Genomic DNA, 19675 nt, shown 5'->3' on the forward strand with positions numbered 1-19675 from the left:
AGGAGGAAAAGCCGTGTGTACCCGGCGTGTTTATAGCAACTTCAATGGGTCGTGCGCATGACAGGTGTTATCATTTGCGTATTTTGATACATACAGTGCCATTTATTGATCCGTTTTCACGCTTTTCCTTCTGCCACACGTTTTGCCCCTTCTCCGATAATATTCCGTTGCAATGTGACGCCATTCTGACAATGGTGTTATTTCTACAGCGTTTTGAGCGTTTAACTTTAATTACAATCACCTTGGGCATATATATATATGTACAAAATTTTAAACTATAATTTCAATTTCAAATTCTAATACAATTTCAAATTGGAAATAAATTTTGTGCCAGTTCTGTAAACTACTTCTGTATATGAAAAATGTGTAAGAATGAATTAGGTTCACTGATTTAAAATTTTGATTCCATTGGATTGTCAGGAATTTAACGTGAGTATGGTATTTGACGAGGTGCGTTCAATAAGTAACGTAATTATTTTTTTATCGGCCAGTTTCGGTTAAGAAAAATGCACAATTTTTTGTGGGACATCATGGAATATTCCCGCTTTAGTCCTTATCGTTTTTTCAAGTTGTTATAGGTGATGGCGCTATATGTAGCCTCCAAAATAGAGTACTTAACTGAGATGCGTTCCAAGCAGAGAGCTGGCATTGAGTTAGTTTTGGAGTGAAAACAGAGTATCTCAGATATTCATAGGCGATTGAAAAATGTCTACAGAGACCTGTCAGTGAACAAAAGACCTATAAGCCGTTTGGCAAGGCGTCTGTCATCATCGCAACAAGCCCGCGCAAACCTGTCTGATCTCTCTCGTGACTCCTGCAATGTTGAAACGTTCAAAATGGTTCAAATAGCTCTGAGCACTATGGGACTCAACTGCTGAAGTCATTAGTCCCCTAGAACTTAGAACTAGTTAAACCTAACTAACCTAAGGACATCACAAACATCAATGCCCGAGGCAGGATTCGAACCTGCGACCGTAGCGGTCTTGCGGTTCCAGACTGCAGCGCCTTTAACCGCACGGCCACTTCGGCCGGCTGTTGAAACGTGCGGAGACACTCATTCTAGGCGATGTAATCGAACGTCTCTTTTCCTATGACTACGCAAGCACTAGCACAAGTGTGCATACCCGAGAGGAGCTGACAGAACTTCATTGGACTGTTCTTCCTCATCAGCCGGCCGCTATGGCCGAGCCGTTCTAGGCGCTTCATTCTGGAACCGCGCTGCTGCTACGCTCGGAGGTTCGAATCCTGCCTCGGGCATGGATGTGTATGATGTGCTTAGGTTAATTAGGTTTAAGCAATTCTAAATCTAAGGGACTGATGACCTCAAATGATAAGTCCCATAGTGCTTAGAGCCATTTGAACCATTTCTTCCTCAGCCATGCTACAGCCCAGATCTCTCACCTTTTGACTTCCAACTGCTTGGTCCAATGACGAATGCTCTCCACAGGAAGCTGTACTTTGGATGATGGGGAGGTTATTGATGGACAAGACGTTGGCTCCAACGTCGACCAGTGGAGTGGTACCATTCAGGCATACAGACAATTCCAGTAAGGTGGTGTAAGGCTGGCGCATTGAATGAAGTTTATGTTGAAAAAAGGCTTTTTTAACCAAGCAGCTGAAGTATAATATGGTGTATTGGAATCTTGAAGGAAAGCAGCCTGCTGTCAGGAAATAAATGTGTGTCCTAACTTATTGAACGCCCCTCTTACAATATGTGATGGAGATGGTAGCACTTGCCAGTTCCACCACCCTTGTCCCCTGTACTGAACATGACGCTCCTCTTCAATCATCCAGATCCTGTGAACGTGAACCCCTATATCTCTGACCTTCCATTGCTCACTGCCCACTGAGCTGGACTTGAGACACTCCTTATTCATCATGCACTGCCTTCAATCATGAGCATCTAAGCCTCTGACCTTCCACAGCCCACTGTCCGGTGTGGTGAACCTCCAAAACTCCTCATCAATCACACACTACCTCTGATCATGAACACCTACACCTCTGACCTTCCACTGCCCACTGTCCAGTGTGCTGAGCCTCTGAAGCTCATCAATCACGCACTACCTCTGATCACGAACGCCTACACCTCTGACCTTCCACCACTCACTGCGTTGCGCCTGCGACGCACCCCGCTGTGCAGCCACTGTGCTGAGCCCCGGACTCGCTCTGCCCGCAGGGCGTCAGCATGCGAGGGGCGGCGGCAGTGGCGCCCCCGCACAGCACATGCAGAGCCCGCCCACGCCCACGGCCGCGCAGGCCGCGCGGCAGCAGTCTCCCGGCGCCGGCGGCACCTTCCGCGTCACGCTCTCCATGAAGAAGGAGCCCGACGGCGGGCCCGTCTTCTGCAAGATGGAGCAGACGCAGCGCTTCAAGCAGCTCAAGACCGTCAAGCTGCACACCGACACCGTCTACCGCATCGACGTCAGCTTCAAGCCGCCGCGCGCCCTCCAGTGAGTACCCTTGGCACTGCGCTCTCATTCCAGCGTACACGCCGCGAACAAAGCCTTGCGCTGTCTGACGGAGATTTTAATCTCTCTTCTCACTCCACAGCTATCACCAAAGGTGTTATTCTTGTACAATTTTTTACGATATTTTAGTAGCGCCCTTAGAGCAATTTCATCGTCTTACTTTCGTAAAAGCAGATACATTCACACGCTGTAACTGTGCATCATGTACAACTGCAGTCAAACAATTTTGGCCACTTATTGGTTACGATGACAGTAATTGTAGTAGTCTCAGTTCTTGATTCAGACACTAAAGTTCTTTTCTTTTATACAATGAAGAGCCAAAGAAATTGGTACACCTGCCTAATATTAAGTACGGCCCCGTGAGCACAGAAATGCTGCAACGCGACGTGGCATCGACTTGACTAATACATGAAGTAGTGCTGGGGGTAACTACCACCATCAATCCTGTAGGGCTGTCCATAAATCCGTAAGAGTACGAGGGGTTGGAGATCAGTTCTGAACAGCACGTTCCAAGGCATCCCAGATATGCTCAGTAATGTTAATGTCTGGCAAGTTTGATGGCCAGCAGAAGTGTTCAAGCTCAGAGGAGTGTTTCTGGAACCACTCTGTAGCAATTCTTGAAGTGCGGAGTGTCGCATTGTCCTGCTGGATTTGCCCAAGACCGTCGGAATCCACAATTGACACGAATTAATGCAGGTGATCGGACAATATACTTACGTACGTGTCACCTGTCAGTCTTTTCTACACGTATCAGGGATCCCAAGTCACTCCAACTGCACGCGACCCACACATTACAGATCCGCTACCAGCTTCAACAGAGCCCTGCTGGCATGCAGAGTCCATCGGTTCACGAGGTTGTCTCCATACCCGTACAAGTCCATCCGCTCGATACAATTTGAAGCGAAACTCCTCCAACTAGGCAACGTGTTTCCAGTAATCAACATCCAGTCTCAGTGTTGACGGCCTCAGGCGAGGCATAAAGCTTTGTCTCGTGCAGTCATGAAGGGTCCATGAGTGGGCCTTCGGCTCCGAAAGCCCATATCGACGATATTTCGTTGAATGTTTCGCACGCTGACACTTGTTGATGGCCCAGAACTGAAATCTGCAGCAATTTGCAGAAGTCGTCATCGGTCCCGTTCTTGCAGGATCTTATTCCTGTCGTAGCGATGTCGAAGATTTGATGTTTTACTTGATTCCTGATACTATGGTACACTCGCGAAGTGGTCGTACGGGAAAAATCCACAAGTCATGGCTACCTCGGACACGCTGTGTCTCATCTCTCGTGCGCCGACTGTAACGCCACGTTCAGATTCACTTAAATCTTTGTAACATGCCATTGTGGCAACATTAACCGATCTAACAGCTGCGCCAGACACTTGTCATAGGTAGACGTTGTCGACCGCAGCGCCGTATTCTGCTTGTTTATGTATCTCTCTATTTGAATACGCAAGCCTATACCAGATTTTTTGGCGCTCCAGTAAGTATTCTCTCGCTATTGTCAGTTACATCTACCACTGTAGGTATGAAGATCGCACACATGTTGAGCTGTCCTCCATTCAGACATTTTGTCCCTTGACAAAATACATATTTATACTTGAACTTGTAGGCTAATTAATGGGTTTAGTTTATGCTTAACTGATTCAACTATGTGATTTGTTGATAACCTAAAAGAGTTAAAAAATCGCCTCAGTGAGCATTAACTCCTGAAACAGATGTTGTTAGGAAAGTGACACGAAAGAACGGCCTGTCAAGCGACGAAACGTTAACTTCGGTAAGTACATACGCTGGATCATTGTAAATGAATGTAAACAGCATGACGAAAGACCAATAGTGGGTGGATGACTGAGAAGAAGCCCTTATTAACGGGATTCTCAGAGAGCTAAATTTCTCAAGAGCTCTGGCTTGTGACAATAAGGCAAATGTTTTATGGAAATGTTAAGAATACAGTGACCCAAATCCCACAAAAAAAGAGAGCGCGCTGAAAAGTAATGCCTCCAAATTTTTTACGCGAAAACTCTTCAATCTTTTAAATAAAGCAAACTTCATTCAGATTCTGCTTCTTTACTCTTCATGTCACCCTGTGACGAACACATTTCTCCTAACGAGAGACCAGTTCGTTGATACCGTCACTGTATAATATTTGTTGGCGAAGTCATAACCTCACCTCTGCTTGCACAGCTTCATCACTATCAAACTGAAGCCCCCAAAGGTGTTTTGTAAGTTTTACAAACATGAACATTGGGTGCGGCCAAGTCGGAACTGTATGGAGAATGAACTCAAGGCATCTGATTGTTGTAGATGTCGCAGCGCTCGTGTGGTGTGCCATGCTAAAGGAGAGGGTGCTCCACATGTGGACGAACTCATCAAATCCGTGCTTCCGGTTTTCCGAGGGAACACAGTACACTGTTCCTCATGCACCAACATGTTACACACTACGATTCGGAGCTCTCTATCGGCAGAGGGTTGTAAACAACATCTGTAACGCGGGAAAGCCGGCCGAGTAATGTGCATGACATGTAATACCACACCCGACATTGACAGTAGAATAAAAAATTCTGAGGCATCATTTTTCAGTATGTCTTCGATTATGTGTGTAATCGTGCAAGTTTTTACCTTTTGTTCGACATAAAATAAAGAGAACCTACTGATGATAGTGAAATTTCAATGAAACAAGAATGTGCGAAAAAGTAAGAAAATAAGAAATAGAAAATAATCCATGATATTTCTGGAGCGCCTCTGGGACAGTATTGTTTATTCTTCGGATATTTCGGCTAATAGCTTTACAGCCGTTTTCAAGGTAAGTCGCTGGCAGAATTTAATCCCCTTGACACCATGCTGTGGAGTAAACGTGGGTGCGTCAAAGATAACATAGTTGGCAACAAGAGCGTAAGTCACAGATAAAACATTACTCATGTACGGGTAAATCAAAGCAAGTGGAGAGTCAGTAAATCCACTATCTTACGAATTAAGTAGTTAATTATTAAAATGGATGGCATTTTTTGGAATTGTAAATTGTAATTTTTTGTTTATTTATAGACACAATCACATGTTTGTGATAGTCATAACCGGTTTCGGCCATACAATGACCATCTTCAGATGCTAAAGGCGGGATACACTGAACACAGGTTCATGCGATGTCAAACGCCTTTAGCATCTGAAGATGGTAATTGTATGGTCGAAACCGGTTATCACTGTGTCATAAACATGTGATTGTGTCTATAAATAAACAAAAAAATTTTACAAGAGAATCAGTCACGCACTCCATATACAAAATGTCGTTTTTTTCTAATTTTTTTGGGAATACTAGACAATGGAGACTCAGAACAATATTTCTTCTGAGCGTGCAAAGGAGAATGACTCTTTTCCATGATGTGTTGAGGTGGAAATACTCGTTTCGGTTGTGCACATTGGCTGCTAATTGTATTTCAACTGCTTCCTTGGCCACTGAACGTAGGTGGGGAGAGGCAGAGGTCAGAATGTTGACTTTCTCGTTATCCATGGAATGGCCTGTGGAAATAAGATATTCAGCCACTGCTGATTCCTTGGGCTGTAGAAGTAGGATGTGTCGCTGGTGTTGTACGCATCATCCTTGTACTGAGTGTATTGTTTGTCCTGCGCACCTTTTACCACACTGACAAGTAACTTCATGTATACCCGCCTTTCACAAAAGCAAATTATCTTCCAAACATACCATGAGAGGTGCCGTCATGGCTGGTGGGAGGAAGATCACGTACACTTTACGCTTCTTGATTATTATGCCAATTTTCCCTTTCTTTGGTTGATCTGCCCATTTTCGCTTGCAAAGCTCTTACTTGTATATTTCGTACATCCATTTTTGCTGAATACTGCTACAAAACGTACCAGTTCTCCCTGTAGGCTGTCAGTGTCAAGCATTAAATGGGCCCTATGTACTAAAGTTTTAAGGATGCTAATAGTTTATGTAGCGCGTCGGCAGCTAGACGTCTGCCAATATAAAAAACTATGAGTGGGCTTACGGTACACGCAATGCCTACCGGGAAAATTTCCAGCAAGGGAATACTGTTTGCTGAAGCCGAAAAATCCCCTTCCAAAACATATTTAGCTATTCTGCTAACGAATTCGTAAAATTCGTCCACTTCTCGACGACTGTCTTGTCCAAGGTAAACATTTAGCTGTCCGTTATGTCCAACCAAAGCGCATGCCATTAGCTTCGTTTCATCCGTATGTGCATGTTACAGTTGCAAGCTAGCACTCTCCCCACTTCATTAAACGCCTGATTCAGTTTCGGTTCACTTTCGGCGGTTACTGCATGTCCCTAACGAATTGTATCATGATGATTTTCTTTCCGTGACAAACAGCCCCGAGTCCCCGAAGAACAGCTAAGACGTTTCTGGGGATGCCCCGGACAGCAATGGGATTCCTACCTGTCACCCGCCATACAGCCTGACAACCATAAATGACGCTCTGGGGTTCCATTTTGTTATACAGCAAGACCCCTTTGGTTGTCATTCGCGGCACCCATAAAGACACAGCGGTACGTCGAAGATATTCTACGCCTTGTTTTATTGCCCTTTGTGGCAAACCATCCTGGGCTTACATTTTAGCAAGATACTGCCCGCAAGAACACGGTGAGAGTTCCTACTTCTTGTCTTCGCCCTTGCCAAAGCATACCTTGGTCTGCAAGATGGCTGGAAATCTCACAATTGAGAACGTTTAGAGCCTCGCAACGAGGTCGCGATTTTGACGATATAAGGCGTTAATTGAACAGTTTGGCACGATATCCATCAGGAACACACCTACCAACTTCGTCAATCGATGCCTGGCCGAATAACTACTTGTATTAGGGTCACAGATGGACCAACGTGTTATTCCTTGCCCAATTTGTTAAAATCCTTCTCTGGAATCAATCAGTTTTTCTGCAGTTGTAATCATTTGCTTGTCGGTACATGTACAGTCGTGGACAAAACGAGCGAGACCCCTCGCCTTTTCATTATGCTAATCCGCACAGCTTTAAAGTCTGGTACACAGCATAATAGGGAAGGCGACGAAGTGCTACCAACATACTATGCACAGGCGTGAAATTAAAAAACTGTCCGAACTTTGTTAAACTGTTTTCAGTCATGTGTAACACTACATTAATGCTGATTAGTGTGTCAAAAACACAACACATAAATATAAGATATAAATGAAAGAAGAAACGCTAATTAGTATGAACTGTACTAATAAAAATCAATTTCAGCTTATCGAGATAACATAACTGTTTTAGCAAAATGTTATGCGCATTCGGCCGCGAAACGGTCTGTATCAACGTTCAGACCAGTCATACTGGATTACCGTTGCTGACCTACCATGACAGTGTGCAAATTGAGCAATGATTGAAGATTCATAACGAAATTCAGTGAAAAATCATTCAGTGCCACACTTAAGTCAATTCAATTATTGATAGAAGCGCAAAAAGTAAGCAGTAACAAGTTTGAAATTCTACATGAGTTTCATATTGACATCCACAGGGCGCCGGTACAGAATAAAAGTAGCAATAAAACGCATTGGGGACGCGAGAATTTCTTAAAATTGCTTTACTGATAGTCAATCTACCTCCATCGAGATTAGAACCGAAAACAAACCAGACCTCCCTTGGAGTAGTAAAACACCTTTCACTACGCTAACAGACAACCCAGGCAAACAGACCTCTATTATTACCCCAGACATGAATAAGCCGACAATTTCACAATGTAACTGACAAAATGATCTGCATTTTCCGTTGCATAGAGCTCTCTGGACTCAAAAACATGAATTTTCTACGTTTATGTCACCGCTATCGTGACAATCATTCGGCGTGTTTATCGAAATAACAAAATACCGTTATTAGCGAGTAAATTTAGTAGGATAATTTTGCACCACCCATTTTTTGACCTTTCGCGTAAATTTTCTTTATATATTCGGCCGTATCCTTAGATTGTACCGGCAGCGGTGGTCTAGCGGTTCTAGGCGCTCAGTCCGGAACGGCTCGACTGCTACGGTCGCAGGTTCGAATCCTGCCTCGGGCATGGATGTGTGTGATGTCGTTAGGTTAGTTAGGTTTAACTAGTTCTAAGTTCTTGGGGACTGATGACCACAGATGTTAAGTCCCATAGTGCTCAGAGCCATTTGAACCATTTTTGAACCTTAGATTGCGTTGACATAAAAGCTCACTTTTTTACACCACCAAGGGACTGTAAACCGCAGGAAATGCGATACATTTCCGCTTATTATTTCTACCTGTACTCGAGATAAAAGGGTTTTAAGGGTTGGGTAGACAGATAGATGGTCAAGAAAGTGAGACTAGTAGGGTTCCACTTTTACCGATTTACGTGACGAACTCCTAACAACGAAAATAGCTACGACAGTTACTGAAGATGCATAAATAATTCCCCCTACTCATTGTTCGAAGTGTTCTAGTTGTAGTCGATACATCAGCATTTTAATCGTAGCTACGCTTTCGATCCAAATCATTTTTACAGGAATGCAAATAAAATCCATTTGCTATACAAGTGGTAATTCAGGCCCCAGTATTAATGCCACCGCGTTTCAGAAGTGCGAGCATTCCCATTGCTAGCTAGCTTGAGAAACACTTCGGCTATTTTTGAACGTTTTATGGCTGTGGCGAATCTAATGGAGAATTCGAAACATTGTAGAATACGTTTGGCAGCTATTGTCGCCGTTTATTTCCTGTGGTGGTGCAGAATGATCCTACTAAATTTACTCGCTAATAACAGTATTTTGTTATTTCGATAAACATCCCGAATGATTGTCACATAAGCGGTGACATAAAGGTAGAAAAGCCTTGTTTTTGATTCCAGAAAGCTCTATGAAACAAACTGCAGATCAGTTTGCAATTTTCATTTCCTCCTTATTCATGTCTGAGGTAATTATAGAGGTCTGTTTGCCTAGGTTGTCTGCTAGCGTAGTGAAAGGTGTTTGCTAGTGCAAGGGAGGTCTGGTTTGTTTTCGGTTCTAATCTCGATGGAGGTGGATAGACTTTCAGTAAAGCAATTTTAAGAAATTCTCGCGTCCCCAATGCGTTTTATTGCTACCTTTATTCTGTACCGGCGCCCTGTGGATATCAATATGAAACTCTTGTAGAATTTCATACTTGTTACTGACTACTTTTCCGCTTCTGTCAATAACTGAATTGACTTAAGTGTCACACTGAATGATTTTTCACTGACTTTCGTTATGAATCTTCACGCATTGCTAAATTTGCACACTTTGATGGTAGATCAGCACCGGTAATCCGGTATGACTGGTCTGAACGTTGATAGAGACGTTTCGCTGCCGAATGCGCATAATATTTTGCTAATTCGTAACGATCTGGAGTACTCTGTCTTACTAAAACAGTTATCTTATCTCGATAAGCTGAAATTCATTTTTATTAATACATTTCATACTAATTAGCGTTTCTTCTTTCATTTATATCTTGCATTTACGTGTTGTGTTTAACACACTAATCAGCGTTAATGTAGTCTTAAACATGATTGAAAATAGTCTGACAAAGTTCGGATAGTTTTTCAATTTCACGCCTGTGCATAGTATGTTGGTAGCACTTCGTCACCTTGCCTGTTATGCTGTGTAGCAGACTTTAAAGCTGTGAGGATCAGCATAACGAAAAGGCGAGGGGTCTCGCCCGTTTTGTCCACGACTGTACGTCACATTTAACTATTTTCGTCCAATTTGGATAATTTCTTCGTGGCAGGTCGTTTTCTTTCTTTTTTAGTTCGGGCTACCAACAAATTTTAATATTTCTGGGGACAATTTCTAAAAGGGAAACCAACTTGAACTAAAAGTAGAAATTCGGCAAGTACACTTAAAACTACTGACATGTGAAAGTACAGAGAGAGGTGGCGCAGTGGTTAGCACACTACACTCGCATTCGGGAGGACGACGGTTCAATCCTGCTTCCGGCCATCCTGATTTAGGTTTTCCGCGATTTCCCTAAATCGCTTCAGGCAAATGCCGGGATGGTGGATTTGAAGGGGTACGGCCGACGTCCTTCTCCGTCCTTCTTTAACCCAATCAGACCGATGACCTCACTGTTTGGTCTCTCCCACCAAATCAACCCCCAACATGTGAAAGTCGATAATTTCATGCGATTTTTCGTTGTAGCCAAAAAATCTGTTGTGTTACATCAGGACACCAATATTTACGCTACGATGAACGAAGAGCCTTTCATCTGAAGCAATCAGAAGTAGAGTCCTTGCTACCAGTATTTTATGCATAAAAGCAGCACATAATTTGATAGAATCACGTCGTAACATGTAAAGGCAGGAGTAGAGAAATCATTTACGATGATTACAGTGCTTGAAAAAAGGTGAGGTATCCAGGTGGGGAGGATGAAACGAAATGAACCTTCAAGGGTCGAGAGGGCATATGGCATTATTTCAGTCATTGCTATGTCGAGCCAAGTTAACAAAGAATTTGTGCAGAATGAGCCCTCCTGCCAGTACAACGTTTCATCCTGCCGGTGTGGATGCATGCACTGATTTCGATTGGGAAGGTTTAACAACCGCCAACGCTTTTATTATACCGGGTGATCGAAAAGTCAGTATAAATTTGAAAACGGAATAAATCACGGAATAATATAGATAGAGAGGTACAAATTGACACAAATGCTTGGAATGACATGGGGTTGTGTTAGAATCAAAAAAAAAAAAAAAATACAGACGTTCAAAAAATGTCCGACAGATGGCGCTTCATCTGATCAGAATAGCAATAATTAGCATAACAAAGTAAGACAAAGCAATGATGATGTTTTTCACAGGAAATGCTCAATATGGCCGCCATCATTCCTCTACAATAGCTGTAGTCGAGGAATAATGTTGTGAACAGCACTGTAAAGCATGTCTGGAGTTATGGTGAGGCATTGGTGTCGGATGTTGTCCTGCAGCATCCCTAGAAATGTCGGTCGATCACGATATACTTAAGACTTCAGGTAACCCCAAAGCCAATAATCGCACGGACTGAGGTCTGGGGACCTGGGAGGCCAAGAATGACGAAAGTGGCGGCTGAGCACACGATCATCACCAAACGATGAGCGCAAAAGATCTTTCACGCGGACATTTTGTGAACATCGTTTTTTTGTTTTTTTTTTTTTTTTTTTTATCTAATACAACCCCATGTCATTCCAAGCATGTGTGACAAGTGTGCCAATTTTTACTTCTCTATCTACAATATTCCGTGGTTTGTTAAGTTTTCAAATTTATACTGACTTTTTGATCACCTCGTACTTCTTAATGCTGGTAATTGAATTTGTTTCTCTTAATGTATGACGAGCCTTTGCCACATAACATGGATATGGTGAAGCCCATGTACTCCGTATCTCGAGCAGGCAGTGGCTCCCTTTGCCTGGTTCCTCTGACTGCCAAGTCGTCTGAAGACATACTAAGTTTTCATTTGAGTGTAGCTCAATTTTTAATTGTGAAAATGCGCAACGGATAACTGACAAGACTTCAGAACGATCGATCAGGGAATAAATTTCACTAAACATTTCTCTTAGAGGGTAGGCATGGTTATGAATACAGTACACGGAGTGGAGCGCTGGAGCGCACATCAAGATGAAGAGTGACATTTATATACAAAAGTGGAGTGCACACCTCGACTGCAGCACACGTTTAACATAAAATCATCTAAACACCTCGGTTTCTTAAGGGGATGGCGATCTCTACAAAATCATTACATATTACTTAATCAACAAGGAATAATGTCGTCAGAGGAGCGGAACGTGAATACCAGTGTGCCTAACTAAAAGACCGAAAGATTCAGTAGAGATAGTACTGCGGATACTAGAAGGGAAGTTCACCATGTGTAATTATATTGGAATCAGTTCTATAAACCCCAAAAGCCGTCGTCAGTCCTCGCTTGTTGTCCATCTGTATGTTGACGAAATTTTCTTGGAACACGATACGTTAAGTGAATCGTATGTAGATCTAAAGACAAAGTCGACCATAACGATAGCAACATCGGCACATGCGAAAACCAAACAATTCGGATGTGGCGGCAAAAGAATTTCGTAACCACGGAGAGTTCCTACCCACGACACGAAAACTAAACGAACACCCATCCAAAATATTCTTTTCAAGTGGGCATGGAGGCTGCACGTATTAACCATATATGCCGAATAGACTAAAATCTCCAATTTCCCTTACTCCTTAGACCGATTGTAGAAAAAAGAAAACTTCATGGGGCGGGACGCTAATCGACAAAACGCGCCACAGTGATTCAGGACTATTCTTCAGTCAGATGAAACTCAAAAACGCCTGTGCCCGCTTATCAAAATTTTCCACCGGTTTAAAGCCGAAAATATGAACGTGCGCTCACCTTATGCGTTGGTGTAAGGGACCAATCGCAGAGCGGGATAGACATGTTACTGCCTCAAGCCAAGGTTCTAAAGTTTAAATTCAAGTACCATTCCAACGCCTTACTGCAAGAGCAAACCTTGAGAGCTATATCCATCAACTAACGTACATGCATTTCCAGCCATTCACTCATTCGTAAATTATAGTGTTTATCCACGATTAGCAGTATGGATGTGTAACGTAGAATGAAGATGTCGAACATAACGAGAAATTGAAATTATTCAACCTTTTTTCTAACGCGACATTCCCCCTTCTTAATGAAAATGAGCGTTTGGAGTCATTGGCTGGGAGGCCCCTTGCGGGGCATGTCCGGTCGCCTTAGTGCAGGTCTTATTTATTACATTCGACGCCACATGGGGCGACCCACCCGGGAACGAAACCAGGGCCCGTAGGACGGCAATCCGTCACGCGGACCACTCAGCTATCGGGGCGAACCCCCTTCTTGATTACATGAGCAGAATACCCGGAGAAAAGGCGCTCTGCTGAGCGCACTGAAATTGTTGATTGTAATCGCATGAAATGTGAATAAACTGTCACCTTTCAAGGTGTCTTAAAGCTGTTGAAGTCTCTCTTGAGGAATGCTGGCCCACAACTGTTGTAAATGGCCCATTCATATCCTGGATAGTGGCGGAGTTGACGTCCGAGCTGATCCCACACGTTTCTCGTGGAAGATGTGGGGATCTTGCTGAGCACAGCAGTACCTCAACATCCTGCGCGCAGTTCATGAAGACACGTGCCATGGGTGGACGAACACTGACCAGTTGAGAAACAGTCCCACGATATTATGGTATGAGAGGTAACACATGAGGATGCAGGATATCCGTGACGCATCGCTGTGCTGCCATTAATCATTACCAGCCACGACTCGAAGTTAAGCCCGTTGGCACCCCACACCATGACGCCGAGAGTAACCTCTCCGTACACATTCGAAGACTTTGTGACCTCTTCCCAGGTTGACCCTTCTCGTCGACGATGGGCATACGGGGTAGTGCAGAGCCGCGATTCGCCCGCACCTCGTGGTCGTGCGGTAGCGTTCTCGCTTCCCGCGCCCGGGTTCCCGGGTTCGATTCCCGGCGGGGTCAGAGATTTTCTCTGCCTCGTGATGGCTGGGTGTTGTGTGATGTCCTTAGGTTAGTTAGGTTTAAGTAGTTCTAAGTTCTAGGGGACTGATGACCCTAGATGTTAAGTCCCATAGTGCTCAGAGCCATTTGAACCATTTTAAGAGCCGCGATTCATCGCTGAACACATTGTGACAAAGTTCTTCAGCATTCAATGCTTCCAGGAGACGCCACCACTCCATTAGTCGTGGTGTTAACGGCAACCTACTCACAGGACGGTAATTCCCTAGTCCGGCTGTTGCTGTGAGAGATGACACAGAATGTCGCATAGTCCATTACTTGTTCTCTGGTAGCCGGTATCGATGTGAAAAGGTTATGATGTGGCGATAATCCCTTGTGATGGTCAAGCGTGGTCGATCGGAACTTGATTACAAGGTACCAGCCCTCACGTTCCCACGCAGTCCAACATTGGGCCAATGCCACACCCGAATGCTGCAAAAATCTGGATATTGCAAGACTCGGCCATCCGGCCAAATAGAGGCCCACAACGATGTCCCAGGCACTGATAAATCTCACTCGCACGAGTAAGAGCATCTCCGCGTCCTTCAGTGATCACATCTGACGCTGTTAACGTCTCTTATACTCCACCTGGCCTGGTAATAACACTATAGTAACGCGGTAATCTTTGAACTCATTTTGACTATTTTTCGACCGTGACTGTCTCAAGAAACATGTAAATGTTTTTTTTAAACTACAGCTACCAGTCACAAACTTTGTTAACTATTGTATTATTTATTTATTTTTCTACATGTTTCTAGAGAGTACCTCATCTTCAGGCTAAATGGCATTACAAAAACAGATTCACTATAAGATTATACTGATGTTACATAGTCTTCTCATGAATGCTGTGGTTATCCTGTAGAAGAAGAGGAAACTTAGTAAGAGGAAGCTAGACTGATGTTTGCACGAAAGTGTCATGTAACAGTCAGTCACTTGTTCTTCTGGCGCGGCAGTCTCGTTGTGACGCGCTGAGGTGTTTCCATTTCCGTGGCTCTCTTGGCTTTCTTGATCACTGTTCACAAATTTTCACTAAAGTAACAGTGACTTGGAAACACGGACACAAGAACAAATCTGTAGTGCAGGGGACAAGATGGCTCTGTTTAAGAGCACAGAAATTCCCACTTGCTGCTGCCGACTATGAGACAGAAATGAACACTATCAAAGTCATTGCACATAATAATGGCTATCACGAACATGATATAGACACACTATCACAACGCACAACTAAAAATAAAAACAAACACTCTGAAACAGCTTCTCCACACAACATCCAAAAAACCAAGTATATAACATTACCATATTAAGGTGTCATATCAGACAAAATAGCCAAGCTGCTGAAAAAAAACAGACATAAAGATCATCTTTGCCACTAACAAGAACTTAAAGAAGAAACTATACATGACGTCTCACATCCCACAGAGAAACTTAACAAATCAGGAATTTATAAAATTGCATGCAGCCATTGCAACAAATATTACATCGGCCAAACGGAAAGAAATTTTAAAACACGCTTTAAAGAACACATAGACTGTTTCAGACTTGTCAAACCGAATAAATCAGCTATAGCGAAAATTATAAATGAAACAGGACACAGTGTTATAATAGACAACGATCTCAAAGTACTACATAGTTTATTTAGAAAAGAGCTGGAAAATGGACATCTTGGAAGAAATGGAAATATTCATCCACAGGCACATGGGAATAACGAGATCCTGAATGAAATGACAGACTTCAAAAATTCACATTTCTTTTCAAAATTCGCTACAGTACTCTTAGAATAAAAGATACATAACATGACAGTCGTTTGACTCTAGCCCCAGCAATAGCTTAAAAATATGTAAAATAATTAGTTCATATCATAAAACCTGTAATAAATGGACTATCAGATCATGACATGCAGCTCCTTGTTTTAGATGTAAATTCTGAGCAGATTATCAAGACTGCTAAGTCTGAGTACAGGGGAGTAGTCAGTAAACCAAAAATTGAGTGTTTTAGAAAACTGCTCAAAGATATGAACTGGAAAGAGGTTTATAGTGCCCGTGACATGAATGAAAAATATAATACATTCATGAACAATGTCAGTACCATGTTTGAAAACTGTTTTCCTCTAAAATTTACTCAAATTAAACAGAAGTTTATAATAAAACCATGGATTACACAAGGAATGAAGATTTCCTGTAAGACAAAAAGGAAAATGTATCTGTCGACCAAGAATAACTCCAATACTGATGATTTAGCTAAATACAAGGAATACTGTAAAATATTAAAAAAAGTAATTCAGACATCTAAACAAATGCACTACGAGAAGAAGATAGCAATGTCAGGGAACAAAATAAAAACAATATGGGATATAGTGAAAGAGAAGACTGGTAGAACCAAAAAGGAACAGGAGCAAATAACATTAAGGGTAGGTGACACATTAGTAACCGATGGGCATAGTGTGGCAAATCTATTTAACAAGTACTTTATATCCATTACTGATAGAAGGGGATTGTCAGGATCAGTAAATAATGTCCTTGAATATCTGAAACTAGCCTTTACAAATAGCTTCAGCTACAAGAATATGTCACTCACTTCACCAAAAGAAATAACTTCCATAATAAATCTTTGAAAACAAAGCATTCTAGTGGTTACGATGAAATATCAACAAAGTTAATTCAGGCATGTTCTTGTGAGTTTAGTACAATTCTAAGTTACTTGTGTAACCAGTCAATTATAACTGGGACATTTCCTGACTGGCTAAAATATGCAGATGTTAAGCCTCTATTCAAGAAAGGGGATAAAGAGATACCATCAAACTACAGACCGATTTCACTTTTGCCAGCATTCTCAAAATTTTAGAAAAAGTAATGTACAGGCAGCTTCTCAACCATCTGACCACAAATAACATATTACCAAGAACACAGTTTGGATTTCTGAAGGGTTCTGATATCGAGAAGGCTATTTACACCTACAGTGAAAATGAACTTAATTCATTAAATAACAAATTACAAGCAGCAGGTATTTTCTGTGATTTGTCAAAGGCATTTGATTGTGTGAACCACAACATCCTTTTAAATAAATTAGAATTCTATGGTGTCACGGGCAGTGCTGCAAAATGGTTCAAGTCATTCCTAGCTAACAGGAAACAAAGGGTGTCAGTACAAGGGACTAGTGAAATAAGTCATCAGTCATCATCAGAATGGGAAGAAATTACATGTGGTGTCCCACAAGGATCCATCTTAGGGCCATTGCTTTTTCTTGTGTACATTAATGATCTCTCATCAGTTACACTGCCAGAAGCAGAGTTCGTTTTGTTTGCAAATGACACAAGTATTGCAATAAGTAGTATGTCAAGTGTAGTTCTAGAAAGATCTGCTAATGATATTTTCATGGATATTAATAAATGGTTTAAAGCCAACTCATTGACATTAAACTTTGAAAAGACTTACTACATGCAATTCAGAACCTGTAAGAGGTTTCCACCCAGCATATGCATAAACTATGAAGAAGAGCAGATAGAAGACGTTGACAGTCTTAAATTCCTGGGGTTACAACTTGATAATAAATTCAGTTGGGAGGAGCACACCGCAGAACTGCAGAAACGCCTTAACCAATCTGTATTTGCAATTCGAGTGTTAGCAGACATAGGCAACATAAAAATGAAAAAGCTTGCATACTTTGCCTACTTTCATTCCATAATGTCATATGGTATAATATTTTGGGGTAACTCTTCAAGTCAAACAAAAGTTTTCAGAGTCCAAAAGCGTGTAATACGTGTTATTTATGGAGTAAATTCACGGACGTCATGTAGAAACCTCTTCAAAGAACTGGGTATACTAACCACTGCCTCTCAGTATATTTACTCCTTAATGAAATTTGTACTAAATAATATATCTCTTTTTCTAACAAACAGCTCAGTTCGTACATACAATACCAGGAACAAAAATGATCTGCACAAAGACTTAAAAGCAGTTACTTTAGTTCAAAAGGGGTCCACTACTCAGGAACACTCATCTTCAATAATTTTCCAGCAAACATAAAAAATTTAGTTACAAATAAAGATCAATTTAAAAGGAGCCTGAAAGTCTTACTAGTGGCCAACTCCTTCTACTCCATTGACGAATTTTTTAATAGAAACAAATGATGTATTGTGTATATTCATAATATTGGTATTGTTATTTCAGCTATAAAAAAAATAAAAAATAAAAAGTTGACGTGTTCCACATCCACGAGGATCTCCTCAGCATGGATCTATGGAACGAAAAACTAATCTAATCTAATCTAAGTCAACAGTCTTAAGCGGTGTAAAAAAATGAAAGACACCAATAAAGATTTTAATTTACTATAACCGCAAAACAGATTATTTAAACACTAACAGACCTTAATTATTCCACAATGTCTATACTCAATAAACAAGTCGCTGGCCACAACAAAGATACGAATATTACTCTCGATGTATGCTTACACGAATCTGACAAAATCCCTCCAGTGAGCAAGGAAGCAGCAACTACGTGCATCAAAAAGGCAAATTACCAAAAGTCCTCAACTGATACCCAAGCCTCCACCGGCGCTACTAGCACAATCAAGGCAAGCTGCGCCTCTCATGTCACGCGGTTTCCCTCTACTGCAGGCTGCATCCGACCTTTCAGAATCCTCTGAACGATTTTTCGCTCGCTCAGACTCAGAGTTTGTGTATGCACACAAGCGGAATCATTGGTCAACTGTGCAAAGAAGTATAACGTCCAACTTTCACGATATACTTCAGCACGTAATCCACACTGGTGCACTCGGCAGCCCACACTGGACTCGCATTCGGGAGGACGACGGTTCAATCCCGCGTCCGGCCATCCTGATTTAGGTTTTACGTGATTTCCCTAAATCGCTTCAGGCAAATGCCGGGATGGTTCCTTAGAAAGAGCACGGCCGATTTCCTTCCCCATCCTTCCCTAATCCGAGCTTGTGCTCCGTCTCTAATGACCTCGTTGTCGACGGGACGTTAAACACTAATCTCCTCCTCCCTCCCACTCGGCAGCCGCTTGACCAGCAAAGAACGGGAACGCTGCTCGTTCCCAACTAGCAGATACTTACATAAATTGCTATACACACATCGATTTTATTATTTAAATCTAGATCAAGGTTGCGTTTTTAAATACGAAGTTTTTTAACAAAGTATCTGTGATCGTATTAATTTCTTACATTATGTTTAAAGTACTCTTATCTAAGCGCACATCTGCGTCACCTTGGGGATGGCTATCTAGTAAACTGGGCAACATGAACAGTGTGTGTTTTGCATGCGACCTTGTAACGTGTGCATGCAACGAGCTATTGCACAGTGTACAGATTAATCTCCGTGTTCTGTAAACCTGTAAACATGATCCCATGCCAGCACTGACCTCGATATGTTTTAAGATAAGGTTTTTATAGCGAGCGTTAACCTTCTTTTTGTGGTTTCCCCACGCCACGGCTCTGAATAGTTGAATTGTGCCGTTCTTTGCCCTGTAGGTACACACGACAGTCATCAGAGATACGACGAATGTAAATTTTGCATTATATTAAATGATGTTCTGTAGTAAATATTTTAATTTCCAGTATAGTGATGCGGGACAGGACCATACCCTTATAGATTTTCTGATGATACCCCAGAAGAGTGAAACGAGTCGCTGGAAGTACTCTGTCCCATGCAACGACAACTCTTTTTGTTTCGAAGGGTATAAAACTGTGTTTCTACTTAAATATC

The 19675-nt window shown here is 42.2% G+C and overlaps 1 protein-coding gene across 1 annotated transcript in view; it reads left to right on the top strand.

The window, feature by feature from the left end:
* LOC124711739 (CB1 cannabinoid receptor-interacting protein 1-like) overlaps window positions 1–19675 on the top strand; it is a 1345746-nt gene that overhangs the window by 545386 nt on the left and 780685 nt on the right. Inside the window, exon 2 of the mRNA XM_047241950.1 lies at window positions 2177–2450. Within this exon, the coding sequence (XP_047097906.1) occupies window positions 2224–2450 (227 nt within the window). The 5' untranslated portion in view covers window positions 2177–2223. The remainder of the gene's footprint in view (window positions 1–2176; window positions 2451–19675) is intronic.

Source organism: Schistocerca piceifrons, chromosome 8 (assembly GCF_021461385.2).
Source record: "Schistocerca piceifrons isolate TAMUIC-IGC-003096 chromosome 8, iqSchPice1.1, whole genome shotgun sequence".
Lineage (NCBI taxonomy): Eukaryota > Metazoa > Arthropoda > Insecta > Orthoptera > Acrididae > Schistocerca > Schistocerca piceifrons.